The sequence below is a fragment of the Eubalaena glacialis genome, chromosome 11, assembly GCF_028564815.1.
Source record: "Eubalaena glacialis isolate mEubGla1 chromosome 11, mEubGla1.1.hap2.+ XY, whole genome shotgun sequence".
Classification (NCBI taxonomy): domain Eukaryota; kingdom Metazoa; phylum Chordata; class Mammalia; order Artiodactyla; family Balaenidae; genus Eubalaena; species Eubalaena glacialis.
Window position 1 is genome coordinate 104,917,196 of NC_083726.1, and position 19,623 is coordinate 104,936,818.

The 19,623-nt window shown below is 38.0% G+C and overlaps 1 protein-coding gene across 1 annotated transcript; it reads left to right on the top strand.

The window, feature by feature from the left end:
• The first annotated feature begins 19,215 nt into the window (after nucleotides 1–19,215).
• Nucleotides 19,216–19,623, top strand: LOC133101258 (mitochondrial intermembrane space import and assembly protein 40-like). Its single transcript, XM_061205916.1, has one exon. It carries the CDS (start codon nucleotides 19,216–19,218, stop codon nucleotides 19,621–19,623), a length of 408 nt encoding a protein of 135 aa, XP_061061899.1.

A 19,623-nucleotide genomic window follows, 5' to 3' on the forward strand; every position in this document is an offset into this window, starting at 1 on the left:
TGTCTCCACTTCCTGCTCCTCATTCCCTCTGGTATGTTCACTTTCTTGCTAATAATTACCAACCCTGAGGTCCATCCTTTATGACTTTCCTACCAATTCATGGTCTCTGTCTCTACTTCTCCCTCCATCTTTACCTCTTCCTAGGATGTGGCTCCAGGTGATGACATGGGGGAGATGTTGAGGCAGGTTGAGTTAGTATGAGGGGATAGCACAAAGGGGCATAGTCAGGGAACGAAGTATCCAGAAGGAAGCAGATATATACTGAACAGTATATTGAAAGTTCTGGCCCTGTCCTGAACTCTCCACTTTTATCACCATGATCATGAGACTCTTACTGGCCCCAAAGGGCGCTCCACTGCACTTAGGCAAACATGCCACAGAATGAAAATGGGAAATAATTACTTGGATTGACTCATTCTGCCCACTCCACCTGTTCTTTTCCCTTCACACCACTAGTAATATGCCAGGGCTAGAAAGGGGAAGAGGCTAAGTCAGTCAATAAGTGGAAATGTTAGGTGTTTGTGGGCAGGCAGGTGGTTTGTGGTAAGGTATTTCCATGATTGTGAAATGCAAGAATGGTATTCGCCAATGATGGGATGTTGATTTGTAAGGCAAGGGCTAAAGGGTCAGAGAACTATTGCTGTGTTGGGGCCAGCTAGTATTTGGAAAAGGATGGCAGTCAGTGAGGTTAAGGCTGGATATAATTATGGAAGCTAGACCACGTGTTAAAATGGCAATTTACCAAGGGTGACAGTTTTAGAATTGTCATCAACTTATGACCCTCTATTTCTCCTTCCACCGTCTCATTTTCCAATTTGCTAAATTACAAAATATTCAGGTTCATCAGCGTTTCCTCAGGAGAAAGTCACCATTTTCTAATTGTGTGATTCTAGTTACATTTTAGTATCTTAGCGCAAGCCATTTCCAAAAAGTCACAAACACAATTTTCACATAGTTTTCAAGACATCCGGTTTTAAACACAACTTTCTCAAGTTCCAAGAAGAGATAAAATTTTAAGAATAAACTTAAAAGGACTTGGTTGCTAGATAAGTAAGAAATGAATGAGGAAAGCTGTGATAACCATCAAGCAAGATCTTAAAAGGGATGCATTTAGAACAGACCATATAATAGTTACAGCTCTTAGTCACCAAAAATGGAATAGAGCCCAAACCACAGCAAAGGCTGTTTCATTTGTGAAGCCAATATTAATTTCTCATGCACCTCCACAAGTTCTTCACCATGTTTCTGTTTATCCTTAAATAAACAGATACTCAAAAATCCAACAAGATAAAAGGTTTTATTTTTTTTCTTCCTATGGAGACATCGAGCCTTTAAGATCTGAGCGAAGTGGTCACAGTTGTATGAAAGGGAAGAAACTCCAAGGGAATAGGAATCTCGTTAAGGAAAAAGTCACCTCTCCAAGCAGCTGTGCCTTCCACCAGAGCTACTCCTCTGCTCAGCTCTTAAAAGACTGTCATGGGTTTTGTTTTTAAGACATCTAGCCTTTTATCATCTGTCACAGTAAAATGATTTTCCACTAGAAGGGTTGGGCATGGATTGTCCACAAAGAAGCATGTGAAAGGATCTGTCTCTTTAGTCTAGACATGGAAAGTTAAACTTTACAATAACAAAGTCCAAAAAGGAAGTGACTCTTAGGAATCCAAATGCTCTTCAAAATTAGCCCAACATATTGGACAAATTAACCAGAAGCATCTTTTGTGAAAATGAGCATAGGAGCATACGTACCTTCCAGTCTTCCTTTATCAGACAACTTTTCTAATTCATATTAACGGGAGGGAATGGTGGGAGAGAGGCCTGCTGTTAAGAAAACTGAAGTGAGAGAGGCGACATTTGGGTTTGAATCTGGACTTGCCCATTAAATTCAGCATGTCGTCTTGAGAACATCTCTTGGTCTCATTTTCCCTGCATGTAAAATGGAGTTCATCGTAACTTTCTATCTCCTCACAAGTATACAGTCGGGATAAAATGAGATGAAGAATGGAAAGCATTCTGAGATATGAAAATACACATTGACTTTGGCCTGGACTCAGAAACTCCAGTGAACTAGCCCTGCACAAACACGCACACACCCTTGTCCAGATGCACCATAAAAGGCAGGCTTGAATGGCTGAGAAGTAGAGGGGAGAAAACAGGAGAATCCTTAAACGCAGAGTCTATCAATTAATAAAGAGTTGACTCAGAATGTGTGCTCACCTGTGTGCAAATTGAATTGTTCCCACATTGGGTTTTCAACCCAGAAGAGCCAAAACGGAAAATCCCCCTTTGTAGGTACCGTCTCATAACTGAGTGATGTATTGTTTGATCCCGTGCTCAGAAGGGGAAGACACCTTACTTCTCTGAGTCCCAGTTTCCGCCACGCAAAATAAGGTGGTGGGAAAAGTGATTGTAAGGGTTCCTTGAACTAACATTTTCAGTTTTGAAAATTGAAGGAAAAGGAGGGCAGAACCGACAGACTAGCTCCTGTCCTGGGCGCCAGGCCAGACATATTGCCTCCCTATCGTCCCCTCAGAATGAAAATAACTTTGGTTCAGTTCATTCCAGCACAGCCTTAATCTGCCACTGGTTTGTAAATCAATCATTAGACTCGACTCAAAAGCAGCTGATTCTATTTCTGTCTGACTCTCAATGCCAAAACTCAATGCCTAGTTTGTTTGGTTTTAATAAATTTATTCCGTGTTGCAAACATTGCGCAAAATGGAAAAAAGTCTAGAGTGGTCTGAGTTCAAGAAGTGAGGGCAGGGTTTCTTTATGAAAAATAAACATCCTCCTCCTTGTTTCCTTTTCACTCTTTTCTCACAAATCTGCTCGCTCAAAGCCCTTGGAATCCAAGGCTCCAACATGTGCCTATTGCCTCAGATCCATGGAGAGCGCCTCTGTGAATAATAAAGCCAAGAATATACGAAGTTCCTAAGGGCAGCTGACAGTCACACAAGCTGCACATGACAAAAAAACGAACTACCTGAACCCTAGTAGGATCCTTTATCTTCCTTTTATAAAAGTTGGCACATTAATCCCAGTGAATGAGACACGTTTTGTCTGAATCTTGCCTTCCAAGTTTTTTGGCACTCACTGCCTTTCTAGTGTTAACTAAGGATGTAACCTTTATCACCTCCTGTCCCACCACGGTATTCAGACCTATAACTAAATCCAGGATTGAGTCTGTTTTCAGCTCTCTCTCTTCCACCTTTAAGGGTTTTCATTTCCTTTTGGGTCTGCTCCTTTTTTTTCTTCTCAGGAGATTTTGTGAAGTGCTATTAAAATATAGGGGTTTCTGATTAGTGAAGCACACAAGTGACCCACAGAAGGAACCACACTAATATTAATTCTAGTTCAACAAACACTTGGAAGGGCCTGGTAGAAGGGAGTATAACATGGGGTTAAGCACACAGACTCTGGAGTCAGACAGCCTGATTCTACTACTTATTAACTGTGTAATAGACGCGTGAACGTTCTCAAGGTTACTGATTTCTCTGTGCCCCAGTTTCTGCAATGTAAAATGGGAATAATAACAGAACTAACTTCCTAGCTGAAGATCAAATGAAATAGCACAAGTTAAGGACTTGACACAGAGCAAGCACTGATTATCACACTTGAGAAATATTCCAAAGTAAGCAGATGTCACGCACTTTACAAACTTTCTTTGTTTTTCCTTTCTTTCCCTGGTTTGTGCTAGGTACTAGCTGTTCATTTTACCTAGAATGCCCACCGCACCTTCCCTGTTGGCGGCCCCTCATCAAGTCATCAAGGGCCCCAGTCAAATGGGTCTCTCTGGGCTCCCCTAACACACGGTACAGGCCCTGAATAATACAGCATTGATCACATCCTACTGCCATAATTTATTATATATTTTTTATATATATATTATATATTTTTATATATTTCTTACATATATTTTATATATATAATATATATAAAATATATAAATATATAAAATATATAATATATAATATAATATATTTATATATATAATATATATAATAAAATATATATAAAATATATAATATATAAAATATATAATATATAATATAATATATTTATATATATAATATATATATATAAATATATATATTTTATATATAAATATATAAAATATATATATATAAATATATATATTTATATATATAAATATATATATATAATAAAATATAAATATATATATTATTTATATAAATAATAAAAAATATATAAAATATATATTTTTTATATATATTTTATATATATATTTTATATAAAAATATATATATAATAAAATATATATATAATATATAATATAGAAAATATATAATATATAATATAATATATTTATATATAATATATATATAATATCTCATATATATAACATCTCATTTTATATATATATAATATAATATAATATATTTATATATATAAATATATAAAATATATATATATTTATATATATATATTTTATATATTTCTTATATATATATTTCTTATATATATTATATATATACATCTTTACAAAGCATATAGCATACACTGAGAACTCAGTACATAGATTTGATCTCTGGGATACATCCCCAAACCTGTTTTCAATAGTTTCTTTCCACCACCATGTCTATGCTGATCTGATAATGTACGAGCACATGACCATGACCCTCAGAAGACTCAGAGCTGTCTGGGGCATACAGATTAGCTTGGTTGTTTCCAAGAATAAATTTGCTGGAATCTATTGGTTTTCTCCTCTAAGAAACTGTATGTATGTTCCCCCACCCTCCATAGGAAGGCCACACAAACTAGCAGCCCCAGCTGAACAAATTAACTTTTTGGAATTTAGCTAGTTACCTAAAGAGCCTTTGGAAATTTTTCAGATTAGACCAGGCATTTACTGATAGAAAAATACATCAGGGAGGTGGGAAGTAGGATTGAAAACTTACTTTTAAAAATAAATGAGTGTTTATGAACAAGTAAAAGGACAAAGAATAGTGAAGGTATAAAAGAAGGAAGAAGAAAACCAAAAAAAAAAAAAGAAAGAAAGAAACTGAAGCTTTTTTCATTTGAAATGAGGAGGCACAAAATGTGGGTCTCTCTCTCTCTCTTTCTCTCTCTCTTTCTTTGGCTCCTGTGTAGGCTGTCTCTGGAGATGGTCACAGAAGGTCTAGGAGATGAGGGACATAAACTATGTAATCAAGAATTCAGATTAGTCAAGTCGACAAATATTCCAAGACAGCCTGGAGTAGAGGAGAGAACTCAAACCTGAGCTCTGATCTCAACCTCAACATTTACTGGTTCAACTTTTGAGCAAATTAGCCTTTCTAAACCCAAAATGGAGGTAATATGCATATCTGGAAGGGTTTTATGAAAATTAGAAATAAAAAAGGTGAAATATCTGGAATATATTTGGGACTTCATAAATAATAGATATTATTTTTATTAAAAAGTGTATGAAGCAATGTAAGTAAAACATGATTCCTAACCCGCAATAAGTATATGATGCATTAAATTTAATGTACTAAAACATCTTCAGTAATTATTTCCTAAAAATAGAAATTTTTCAGTAGCAAAAGAAGAGAAAAACTCACTGAAAGTTCTGGGGAAAAGTGGGCAAAATTCTTTAAGACACATAAAAGGCGGCAACATCTACCTCCTAAAACAAACATACTACTATGACTTGGCATTTTTATTAGGAAATAGATTTTTGTCCACTAGTTCTCAGGCCAATTAAATATTGTATCAACGGTTACACAAGATATAGGACCTGAGCTGGTCCACAGAAAATAGCAAGGATTTAGGTAGGCAAAGGGAGAGGGAAGCATTCCAAAAGAAAGGAGGGGTGTGATGCAAAAGTACCCAGGTGTCTGAGATGATCCTGAGCTTTTAAATGCCCCCATCCTCCCAGCCCCAATAAAAGAAACTCCTACACCCTTGCTTATTCACAAATACATTCTGGACCTTTTTCCATATTCTTGTCTCCTTGCACTAGGTTAGGAGACCTATTACTGATCTCTTAACTTCTGGCCACATTTCCTGTCTACACATCCCCAAACTCTACCCTAGGACCCAAGGTATAATATATTGTCCCTCTGGTTTTACTCCTTGACTTCCCTTCCTTGATAATAATTTGAACTTGGTGTCTTTTTCTGGTCCTTCCAGATGACTGTTCAGCCTGATCCCATGGGGCTATTAGAGCTAAGGTTCTTGCCAAGTCCTTGGTCCCTAGAGAGGTGATGGAAAAAGACACGAAAAATACAAGATCTTTGTAAATTAATTTGACTGAGGCAGTATTTGGGAAGGTGAGTGTTTAAAAACTTTGACAAAATTACCGAGTTCTTTCCACATTGCCTGTCTTATAAAACACTTTGTGTTAGCCAAATTATATTAGCTGTGAAGTCCCATGGCCTACCAAAGGCTAAGTGACAGACTGAAACTTTGGGTCTGAGGTTATGTTGTCACTGAACTATGGTAGCCAAAGTCATCCCCTCCAGATTGGGAAGGGCTTTCTCTTGTCTTCTTAAAGGAGAGTGTAGAAGTATTTATGGCCATAGTCATGGTTCTTACAACTAACTCAATTATAAGCCATCATTATAAAAGTGATTTAACAATACTTTCCGTGTGACTTGGTCAAACAACAAATGTGTATTGATCACCTACTCTGAGCAAATCATCCCAGTGGGCTTATTTGGTTTAAATTCGCTATATATAACTCAATTTTGTTGAGATTGTGCAATATATTGTTTGGTTTTATTATTATTACTATCATTATTTGGCTTATTATTGTTCCTGGTAAAGGAGTTGAAAAATAGTAAGCAAAAGGAAATGACAGTCACTTACCCCTAAGGACTCATCCCCTTCATCCATCCCTGAGTACCAAGCTGTTCCTCTTGTGGAGGAAGACAGGTGGGAACCTGTTTAGGAAAAGGTGTATTTTCATTTATTTTGAAAAATAAATGTAACCATTTTATTTGCATGGGCTGATGACCTTCAGATTTGTATTTCCAGTTCAAATCAGACACTGGACACCAACCACTTTCTCTATATTTCTACCTAGATATCACGAAAGCACCTCAACTCACTATATCCATTTTGATTTCTCCCACAAACTATGAACTGCTCTAAATTAGCACCGATAGTGCAAAGCAGAAGCAAAGAAGCCACCTTTGACACCACACCTTTACCTCTGCATTCATTGTTTCAACATCACCTTCTAAACAACTTTCATATCCCTCTTCCTTTCTTCCTTTTCAGCATCGTCTTGGTTTAAGCTCCCATCACTCTAGCACGTGGACTACTACAATGGCCCCCCAAATTGATCTCCCTGTGTTAACTCTTACCTCTTTCCAATCTGTTCTCTTCACTGCAGCCAAACTCATTTTTTTAAACACAATATAATTATATCACTCTTCTCCTTCTTAAACTTTTTCAATGGTTTTCAATTACCTTTAAGGTTCAAAGAAGTTAGATCTTTGGCATTTTCACATGGTCCTGCCTAATTCCCCAACCTGGTCTTATGTCTATTTTTTTTTTTCAGTTTTATTGAGGTACGATTGACAAATAAAAATTGTACATATTTAGGTTGTACAATATGATTTTTAAGGTATATAAGTGTGAAGTGATTACTATAGTCAAGTTAATTAACTCATCACCTCACATAGCTACCTTTTGTGTGGTGTGTGTGTGTGTGTGTGTGTGTGTGTGTGTATAATGAGAACACTTAAGATCTTGTGCCTTTGAAAACACAAAGCCTAATTCCACCTTACAACTTATATAGCTATTGTTCCTTAAGCCTGTGAGACTCTTTCTCTTCCTGTTCTTACTACCCCCTTTATACATTTAACTCTTATTTATACCTCAAATTGCAGATCAAATATTCTTCTTCAAGAAATTTTTTCCTAACCCTCTAAACTAAGTCTGGATCCTCTGTCATGTACTTTCTCAGCTCACTGTACTTTTCCTTCATAATATTTATCAAAGTTTATAATCATGAACTTTCATGATTATCTCATTCCACAAAACTGCCTTCTACAAAGGTAGAGATCTCTCCATCTTGCTCATTAACAAAGCACAGCACATTGATGAACATGTTTCAGGGGCAGATGGGGGTGGGTTAATCCAAAGGAACATCCAAGTATGAGTAAGTGAACTACAGAGAATGTAGAAGAGGTGCTGACCCACTAAGCCATGCCTGAAATCTTTCCATTTACTCATAGCATTTACCACTATCCCATACAAAATTATTTACTTATGTGTATTATGTTATTGTTTATCTCCTCTGCTAGAATTAATCTCCACGGGAGCAGGGGTTTTGCCTGCTTTGCTCAGTGCTGTATTCTCAGTGCCTAGACCAGTAGTACCTACACACAATAGCACCTTGATAAATAGATGGTTTGAAAAGTAAATAAAAGTTACTATCATATTAAAACGAAAAAAATAATTTTAATGTACCATAAAGGACAACGTTTATCCCTGACCCTTTGAAATGTATCACTTGATCTATTCTCAGACTGCAAAGTTGGGTGCACATGTGCTGAAATATTAAGTGCCCTCATGTTCAAGATGGTTATATTTTTCTGTTCTATCCGTGTTTTTTCTAGGATAAAACATACTCCATTGTCCTTTATGGCATTTTTCCTTGGCTTCTATTTTGTCAGACATTAAGATTGATACTCCTACTTTCCTTTGGCTTATATTTGCTTGAAATAATTTTTCCATTCTTTTTTTTTAAGCTTTTCTATATCTTTTGTCTTAAATGTGTCTCTGAGAGAACACATATTATTAGACTTCTTTTTAAAAATCTATTTTAATAGTCTGTATGTTAATTGATGAGTTTGGCCCATTTACATTAACTAGAATTACCACCTTATTAAGCTATTTTCTACAGCACAATGCTTTTTACATAACTAAGACTTTCTCACAGTATTTATAATTATTTGTTTATATATCATCCTCTCTATAGACTATAATTTTCTTGAGGACAGATATGAATTCCAATTAATACAGCATCTGCACAGAAAGGCAAATATCATATGATATCGCTTATATGTGGAATCTAAAAAAAGGGCACAAATGAACTTATTTACAAAACAGAAGCAGAGTCACGGATGTAGAAAACAAGCTTATGGTTATGAGGGGATAAGTGGGGGAGGGATAAACTGGGAGATTGGGACTGACATATACACACTACTATGTATAAAATAGGTAACTAATAAGAACCTGCTGTATAACACAGGAAACTCTACTCAATACTCTGTAATGGCCTATATGGGAAAAGAATCTAAACAAACAAAAAAAGAGTGGATATATGTATACGTACAACTGATTCACTTTGCTGTACACCTGAAACTAACACAATATTGTAAATCAAATATACTCCAATAAAAATTAAAAAAAAAAAAGTCAACAAGAGAAAATCAAAAAAACAGTATCTGGAATAAAGTAAGTAGTAGTTTAAAAGTCTTGTAGAAATCAATTTTCACTGCAAAGTAAAGGACCTGTTACAGGGGAGGATTACTGGACTGAATGTCAATATTATGACATAGTATGAGTGTGTTTCGTGTTGGGTAATTGCCATCATTGTTGCTTTGGTTGTGGTCATCCATTTACAATGCTTGGTGTCAGCTTATTTATCTCTTGTAAAAATAAATTACAGTGTGTGTGTGTGAAAAAAAAAAGTCTTGTAGAAAAATTAGCAAATGAATGAATTATCATTATTGTGCTTAGAAACTGCCTTGTCAGTAATATGTTAACTTGTTTTTATAAATTCTATCTAGCAAATAATTATTAAGTGCTTACTATTTGCCAAGCAATGCATCATGTGTTATATTAGAATACAGATATTATGTATGTTAGAATACATAATCTTCACTCTTTAGATACTTATAATAAAATATAAATGATATATAATCCAATACAAATTATATGTACACTCACATATAAACATGCACACAGAGAACTGTTTGAAGTCAGGTAAAACCCAAGGCATCCAAGCCATGATATCTTTTTGGACAAGTCAGTTGACAGTTCCAAGCGTCCCCATAAGAACTTTATAAACTATATTCTCTTTATCAAGATAATATTTTAGACTATATTTTGTATTTACATGCATTTATTATGGCTTTTTATTATAGACTTGCTCAGTTGTTTGCATACTCTTTATCCTGATCCTCTTTGAAGAGTACTAAGAATTGCTTCTTTTTTTTTTTTTTAAACTGTCTAGTTAGTTAGTTAGTTAGTTAGTTTTGGCTGTGTTGGGTCTTCGTTTCTGTGCGAGGGCTTTCTCTAGTTGTGGCAAGCGGGGGCCTCTCTTCATCGCGGTGCGCGGGCCTCTCACTATCGCGGCCTCTCTTGTTGCGGAGCACAGGCTCCAGACGCGCAGGCTCAGTAGTTGTGGCTCACGGGCCTAGTTGCTCCGCGGCATGTGGGATCTTCCCAGACCAGGGCTCGAACCCGCGTCCCCTGCATTGGCAGGCAGATTCTCAACCACTGCGCCACCAGGGAAGCCCCAGAATTGCTTCTTTTGTATGCATATATTCTATTTTTTTAAATCAATTTTTGTGCATGTCACTGGTGGGAATTTTTTCTTTAAAGTATCATTTAAGTCCTAGATTAGATAGTTTAAATAATAAGTTACATGCCAGGGCCTGTATAAATTTATTTAGATATTCACTGAAATGTTCCAGTATCTTTTCCTTTCTTGAGCTATTTTTTTTTTTCAGAACATTCAAAATGCCTGAGGGTTCTTTAACTGCCCTCATTTGAATAATTAATTCTAATCTTACACCATATGGAAATCAACCCTACAAGCCAGGTTTGCCAAATCTCTTCATGGCAGTCATGTGGTTGCTTTCTTTTTGTGCAACAGAAAGACACGCTGGCACGAGGAGCAGTGAGTCCGTATTTTTACTTCTCCTTGAGCATACACAGGAAAAATCTCAGCCAGAGGAACTGTGCCTGGCCCTCGAAGGGGTGAGTTTAGGTACAAAGCACAATATGAAGACCAAATGTAAGGCTGAGAAGTCCAAGTTAAAGTTGCCAACTGACCTCCAATTGTTCCAGGAACATTTTTACTTTTGCACCATTGTCCATTTGATTTATTCCTGGCACCACAATATTAAGTATTTAAGCCCTGCTCTTCTCAAGAGTCCACGGTATAGAGAACAGCCAATATCTGTATTCGAGTTCTTTCTCGTTCCCAAGAATCTTTGGCTTCAAAATGTGTATCCCCACAAATCCTCCAGCTCTGGCTGCTGACCTTGTGAGAAAGTTCATATGTCATCTGAAGATGGAAAGAAAGTACTGAAATTCATTCCAAGAAATACAGCACAACTTCTGGGAAAAGCGAAAATGGCACAAAATTTTCTTCCTTTCAGCTATTCAGCAAATGTTCAGTGAGCATAAAAAAAATTGCACGTAGAGAGAGAGGAGATAGCCTTAGTCTCTCTTTTTTGTGAATGAACTTTTTGTATATTACTTCTAGATAAGACATTCACATTTTTCCTTTTCTAACAAAAATTGTGCTTTGTTTTAAGATAGTTGGCATAGATGAGAGGCTTGTTTTGGTGAAACAGAAAAAAAGCGAAGACAAGAAAGAAATGAAACTGTTTAATAAATATTATTCATTTTTTAACTTAATGAAAAAAGTAGTTAATTTAATTATTTAATTAATAATGGCCTTTTGGCCATCTTCCTATATTCTTGTTTTCTGTCCATTGAAATTCTTTTTTTTTTTAATACATTGATTGATTGATTGATAAATTTATTTATTTATTTTTGGCTGCGTTGAGTCTTTGTTGCTGCACATGGGCTTTCTCTAGTTGCAGCGAGCGGGGGCTACTCTTCGTTGTGGTGTGTGGGCTTCTCATTGCGGTGGCTTCTCTTGTTGCAGAGCACAGGCTCTAAGCATATGAGCTTCAGTAGTTGTGGCCCACGGGCTCAGTAGTTGTGGCTCACGGGCTCTAGGGCACAGGCTCAGTAGTTGTGGTGCACAGGCTTAGTTGCTCTGCAGCATGTGGCATCTTCCCAGACCAGGCTCAAACCCGTGTCCCCTGCATTGGCAGGCTTATTCTCAACCACTGAGCCACCAGGGAAGCCCCACTGAAATTCTTATATCTGTAATCTGCAAACGTTTGGTGCTGTACATGGAGTCAGTTTATTTCTATGACCTCAACTTGTATATACAGGTTCACTCCAGCAGATCCATGTGTAAAAATCTACATGGAAAGAAAAACCCGCAAGGGGAAAATTTACATCCCACACACAGTAAGGGAACATTTCTTGTTTTACTGTTCCAGAGGAATTCTTGCTTTCAAGTGATTTTCTTTGAAGAGAAAGGACAGTTTTTCCTGTACTTACACTATAATTTGATTTTACAATGTTATCATCTGAAAATTTTTCGGGAACATTGCTATTTCACAAAGTGGATAACCAGCTAATTTAATAGTTGGATTACCATATAAGCCAAAGGTAGAAAAAATATGAGTGAAATAGTATTTTTCCCTTCTTTGAGCATACTTATAATTATTTTGTGTTTCAGATTATAGCAATTTCCTATCTTTGCAAGGAATTAAATTTATACTTCAACTAAACAGCAGAGATACATTTAGTGTGTGTTATGATAGACTGCGGGAGTGGATTGTTCAGGGTAACTTCACTGAGCTCTCACAGTTTTCAAGCACTGCACAAGGTTTGCAGGTAAGACAATGTATATGGGACTAGGGCTACAAAGATGAATAGAATACAAGCCCTGACTTCCCTTTGAGGAGCTTAAAATTCATTGTAGGACCCTGTCATGTAAACAGACAATTTCAGTATTTTGCAGTGAAACTGGGTGTGATTTATGAAAGAGTGTCCTAGGGTTACTATGAGGACACACCAGAGGCATTTAACTCAATATGTGAATTCAGCAAGAGAGTCTTTTCCTTCTTTCAGAAGAAAGAATCCAGTCTTTCCAGAGATGACAGTTTCCTAGATAGTCAGTTGGACCCTGGTGGATAAATGTGCCTGGGGTGGGAAGGGGAAGAGACCTGTGATTGTACCATCTATAGTTGGGGAAAGGGTGTGTGGCACATACGGAGAACAGAAATGCCTGTAATTCAGAGAGGAAGAAGGTGTGCGCTACTAAAGAAATAAAACAGAATGCTAAGGGAGTGTTTAAGGAAGGAGAGATAACCAAGTTGGGAAGCTTACTTATGTAATACATAGTGAAGCAGGTGGTATTTGAGATAAGCCTTAAAAGATGCCCAAGGTTGCAATAGACAGAGACAAGAATGCAGAAAAAGAGATTATGCAATTAAATGAGCAAAGGTGTGATGACAAACACTGAAGGACATCTTAGAACAAGTTGCTCAGTTTGGCCAGAGGACTGGTTACATTCAGAGGAAAAGTGAAAGAAAAGAATGGGACAGACAGCTGGGAATATAAGGAAGGGAACTAACATTTAATGAGCAACTACTATATTACAGACACTTACTGGGTAGTTTACAAGGATTATCTCATTAAATCTTTACAACACTTTATGTAACAATTGTCATCCTTCACATGCTACAGTGAGGAAATGACTTATCCAGGGTCACGTCGCTAATTAGCAAGAATAATAAGAAGGACTACTTTCATGGAACATTTACCATATGCCAACGCTGTGCCTGCTAGATGCTCACATGCATTATCTTATTTAATCCTCACTACAACTTTATAAACTACTTTCCATCAGCACCCCCATTTTTTTCAGATAAAGAAAATGAGAATCAGAGAAATGGCAGAGATCACTAAGTGACAGAGCAGAATTCAAATTCAGTCCTGCTGACTCCAAAACGCATGCTCTTTTCCACTATCTACTATGTCACCAGAGAATTGGGGATATAAGAGGGATAGGATACTGACTCAATTCAAGCACTGGGCAGCTATTGTATGTTAGAAAGATGAATAAGATCCAGTGGCTAAGGTCATGGAAGCAACCTAAATGCCCATTGACAGACGAATGGATAAAGAAGATGCGGTACATATATACAATGGAATATTACTCAGCCACGAAAAGGAACGAAATTGGGTCATTTGTAGAGACATGGATGGACCTAGAGACTGTCATACAGAGTGAAGTCAGTCAGAAAGAGAAAAACAAATATCATATATTAACACATATATGTGAAATCTAGAAAAATGGTATACATGAACTGGTTTGCAAGGCAGAAATAGAGACACAGATGTAGAGAACAAATGTATGGACACCAAGGGGGGAAAGTTGGGGGGGATGGGATGAATTGGGAGACTGGGATTGACATGTATACACTAATATGTATAAAATAGATAACTAATAAGAACCTGCTGTATAAAAAATAAATTTAAAAAAATGAAAAGATCCAGCAGCTAACCTCAGAAACCTCACAGTCTGGTGGGAGAGCAAGGCAAACAAGTGTTCACGCCAGACTCTCCTCCTTACTCATCCCGGACCCCACCCCATATCCATTTCTCCTGCCCTTCTGTTGCTCTCTCAAAACAAAACAAAACCAAAAATTACATCCTGTTCCCTTTAGTTTCTCTTCCCTTCCTTTTGATCCCATTCTTACTTGCACTCATTTATCTCCTACCAAAAACCAGAGAAAGCACTCCAATGAAAAATCCCTTCATCCCCTCAACAAAATAAAAATCTCTTTTAAAATTTCATAGTGGCAGGAAAGAAATAATGTAGGATTACAAGAAAGACAGGAAACAGGGAGAATGCTAAATTGGAAGAATCAGGGTCAGGGATGATGTCGCCAAGATTCAGACAAGCACTGGTTACAGGACTGTTTAAGTGAACAGCAGTGGGCAGGCTAAATTACATTTCCACAGGTCATCCCAACCCACATGTCACTGCAGTATTTTCCATCACAATTCTATCAGGGAGGAGTCAGATGTGGAAACAATCTCTTATTTCACAGCCTGTTCACTTCTTGCCTTGATCAGCAGATATGTTCTGCACTACACTCTCCCTACTACTAACCTGGAAATTTTTCCTTTCTGTCCTCTTCCAACTTTTTATGAATTTCATCCTATTTCCAGGGTTTGCAGTGACTAGATGATGAAACAAAGGAGAGGAATTGTAGAGTTTCAGATCTCTGCCGCGAGATTTTTCTCCACTGACCAAACCCCGGCTAAAAAGATTGCTTTTTTTTGTCCCAAGGATTTCAAAGCATATCAATGTCCAACTTGAATGAATGAAGTTATTTGACAGCAGAGAGGGCCAACTGGGAGGTGGTGATTTGAGTGAAATTTTTGCAAGGCATCTTGCTAGTGGTTTTCAAGCCCAGGGGTGGACACCCAAACACCAGTCAGCCCTGGAAGAACCACTTTCAAAATAGCATTAAGAACACAGTGTTCCTTCAAACCCTGGATTATATAATTATTTCTCTATCTTGTTTATCTATTTCAAGGATGAAATAATCTAGAAGCACATAATTATAGCAGTCTATTTCAGCACATGTTTAGAAAGAGAATTAAACGATTTTTTCAAAAGTCACATAGGCATTGCGCGGCAGTGTCAGGACTAAGTTGAGGTCTTTCAGCTTTCAATTTAGTTCCCATTGGACGAGACCTTGCTGATTCAATCACTCCCACTTTTTGTCTACTCTCCTCTGCTTTGGTCATTCTTAACAATCTATTCCTTGACTATTGGGGGAAAACCAAAATAACACTAAACCAATGGAGTTAAACCTATCTTTTTGGAAATAACATTGTGTGTGTGTGTGTGTGTGTGTGTGTGTGTGTGTACTCCATGACATTACACGCCAGTGATTAATGGAGGTGCTCTACATGTGTTGTGCTATTTAATCCATCCAACAGTCCTGTGAGTCAAGTTTTATAATCCCTAACTGTGTCACTGAGAAATGTGAGGCTCAGGAAATTAAGTAACTGGTTGAATGTCACACAATAACATTCCATTGCATATATATATACCACATTCTCTTTATCCAGTCATCTTCTGATAGACATTTAGGTTGTTTCCAAAAGTCACATCCCTCAGCTGGAAGAGTTACTTACCTTCCATGGGACCTTTCTTCAGAATCCAGTCTAGCTTATAGGATGATTGTTTGTCTGAGGAACTATCAAAAGTATGGAGGGAAAACCAGGATGGAATAAAGACAAGGATTGTCACTCCTTCCAATTTTTTGTTTGTTTGTTTTGTTTGAGAAAACAATAAAAGAACAGGTGAGAAAGATACAGGCTGGAGTACAGAAGGAGTTTGGTAGATTTGAGTTATTCAATAGTTATTCAGCTATTGAGCAGACTTTCTTCTGTTCAATCTATTGCCTAAAGTTAAAATCACTTTAAGAATAATTTAAATTTCCACTTAAATGGAATATCTTTGGATCAGACAGAGGTCCATCCAGATATCTACCTCTGACTGAGGGAGGTCAAAGAGAAACATGTTTCATTTCTCATGTCAACTTTAAAAGTGGTAACTATTTTTAACTTCTGTTACTAACTAATGATATCATTATTGTGTTTACTTCCATTTTTCTCGAATCATTTGCTGTTGTTTAAAGCTATTGTTCTATCTTCCCTAAAACTACTCTCTGTAACTGAAAGCTGTGCTCTCAAGGTCTTGCGTACTGTGATTTGGTGAACAAAGCTATCATCCTGTCCTTTCCCTTCACATCTTTACAAATGCTTAACATGCTCCTGCTCTGCTTCCGTCTTACTCAGAGACAGCACTCCATCCTTCTCAAATTCTATTTTATCAGTCCTACCTTCAAGCCTCCTGTTTCTGCCAGCCACCAATATCTCCTTCAGTTCCTACAAGTTACTTGGCTCCATTTCTTGCAGTTGTAAATTTCCTGAATGTAGGAAGGAATATTTTTATGTTGGTGAGTTGGGATAATGAAAGGTGAATACAAGGATGTGGCAGAGTGTGGGAAGGCAGTAGAATAGATCTAAAAGGGCCCCTTGCCTTCCAGGTGAGGCCGTGGTACCATGGGAGAAATTCCCCAGACTTTAACTACACACCTCTCTCAGAGGAAGCATCCAGAGTCTGATGGGAAAAAGGCCAGCCTTTCCCAACTTCATCTCTCGCCAAGATAGGAGACGCAGAACCTGTTCTCTATTTTGCTTTGAGTTGAAGGAGCGTCTTGTAAATTGAACCCAGATTTCCAGTTTTGCTTGGGGTCTAAGTAACTGTAGAAGTTGGCTTTGTAGACACGGTGGAGCCTGTATTCTTATACCAAACCAGATGACAGTCCGCAAACATGAGTGTTCATAGACTGGGATGAGACTTGGTGATTTCCTGAAGTGAGATGAAAGGTTTTAGGAAGCAACATATTTGAGTTGGAGCTTGTTTGGACAGACAATTTAGTGTGGCAGAGTGCTGGATAAAGAAATGAGGGACTTTTAGGTTCCAATACCTAATGCATCCCTGTCTCTGATTTTATAAGTCATTTAACTATCTGGGATTAAGTGGCGATATGCAAATCCTTAATTTGTATTGTCATATTTTAAAGGACATTGAATAAATTATTATGTTAAGTATGTATATCTTTGTATAATTTTATCTTTAGCTCTGAAACTGGGAACTCAAGGATCCCTGTAGACACAATCACACAATTATTTAAGTAAGTATCAGAACATTAGGGAATACTGTGTGATTGTATCAGTGGTTAAAATCATATTCTTCTAAATCACACAGCCCTGTGTTTGAATCCCGTCTTTGCCACTTAACTGCTGTGTGACCTTGGATTAAATATGTAACCTCTTTGAGCCTTAAGTTTCTCATATATAATATGTGAATAATTATACTCAGTATGTAGGATTATTATGGGAAGTAAAGAACACAGTGAATAAAAAGTGATTATCACAGTACTTAGTATGTAGAAAAGACGATGTATGATATATCAATATTACTTGGATAGTTGTATAATTTTATTTGATATCTGCTATCATATTTTTAAAAATGAAGCTTTTAATAGAAAAGAAAAGGGTAGAGGAAATCATCTATACAGGAAGAATAGAAAAATTACAGCTGTTCTGAACCAGGAGTTCAGCTAACCTCCAGACTTCTTCGCCTTTCCCCAGAAGTTCGTGCCCAGGCTTCCCTAGATGCTCTCCCAAACTTTAGTTCAACAAAGATTGATTTTCATTTAGTTCAGCTAAGACAAATTAAGAAAAAGACAGGGATTTGTTGCATGGGAAGCTATGTGGATTAATAAATCTGAGATGTAGAATCCATGCAAGGGACTTCCCTTAGAAGAACAGAACTAAGAGGTCGGCACTGTCTCATGAAATTGGCTAGATGTTTCTCAATTCATTGCCTTTTTTTTTTTAATAAGCAGATATTCATTTTTAATTATTATCTATTTATTTATTTATGACTATGTTGGGTCTTCGTTTCTGTGCGAGGGCTTTCTCTAGTTGCGGCAAGCAGGGGCCACTCTTCATCGCCGTGCGCGGGCCTCTCACTATGGCAGCCTCTCTTGTTGCGGAGCACAGGCTCCAGACGCGCAGGCTCAGTAGCTGTGGCTCACGGGCTTAGTTGCTCCGCGGCGTGTGGGATCTTCCCAGACCAGGGCTCGAACCCGTGTCCCCTGCATTGGCAGGCAGATTCTCAACCACTGCACCACCAGGGAAGCCCAATTCATTGCCTTTTGATGTCCTAGAAAGTGATTTCTGTTTTTTATCCTCAGAAATGCTGCTTCCTAACTCTTCTTTGCCTTTTTCCCTTTACTGGCAAGAGAAAGGGTTTTAGAGCTGCCAGTAAAAGAATAATATGAACTCATAAAACCAACATTTTGTAAATAAAGCTGAATCTCATGGAACTGAAAGAAGAAACTCTAATGGGAGCCAAGAAAATTTCTCAAAAAGACAGCATGCCTAGCAGCCTGAAAAAGACCTGAGAAAGGATAATAAAGGGCAGAGAGCAGAAGATGTGGAATTGGTGGGGATATATATTAGCTTCATTATTACTGTACCATTATTTTAGTCACAGAAATACTATAGAAAAGGGATAACTCTTTCGGTGTATGTTCCAGGACACACCGTTCTGAGAAGCTTTTCCCCACAGTAATTCCTGGCAGCTCTGCCAACCTTCCCCCTCCCCCATTCTCTCCCTGAAGTCTGAGTTTCTCATCAGTGTTTTTTGCAATGTTCTGCAAACAAAAGTACTCCTGAGTGCCCGTAAAAATGTCGCTCCAAAGCCACCCGCCCCGCAGCGGAGAGGTCACGGCGCGAGGCCGCTGCCACAATCGCCGCGAGGTCGGAGCGCCGGGCTGCACCATGGCCTACAGCCAGCAGGAAGGGAAGGATCGAAGCATATTTGTAACCAAAGACCATGAAACTCCAAGGAACGCGGAGCTGGTGGCCGACGACCCCAATGATCCGTCCGAGGAGCACGGACTGATCCTGCCCAACGGAGACAACATCAGCTGGAACTGCCCGTGCCTTGGGGGCATGGCCAGCGGCCCGCGCGGGGAACAGTTCAAGGCGGCCTTTTCCTGCTTCCACTGCAGCACAGAGGATGTCAAGGGGTCGGACTGTGTAGACCAGCTCCGCACCATGCAGGAGCGCATGCAGAAGTACCCGGACCTCTATCCCCAGGAGGAGGAGGAGAAGCCAGCGGATCGATTAGAGGAAACAGCTGCCTCTGAGGCCACCGTAACCAGAGAAAAGGAGGGGTCCAGCTAA

Excerpts from the sequence above, each read along its gene's own strand:
- LOC133101258 (XM_061205916.1), top strand. The coding sequence starts at position 19,216 with ATGGCCTACAGCCAGCAGGAAGGGAAGGATCGAAGCATATTTGTAACC.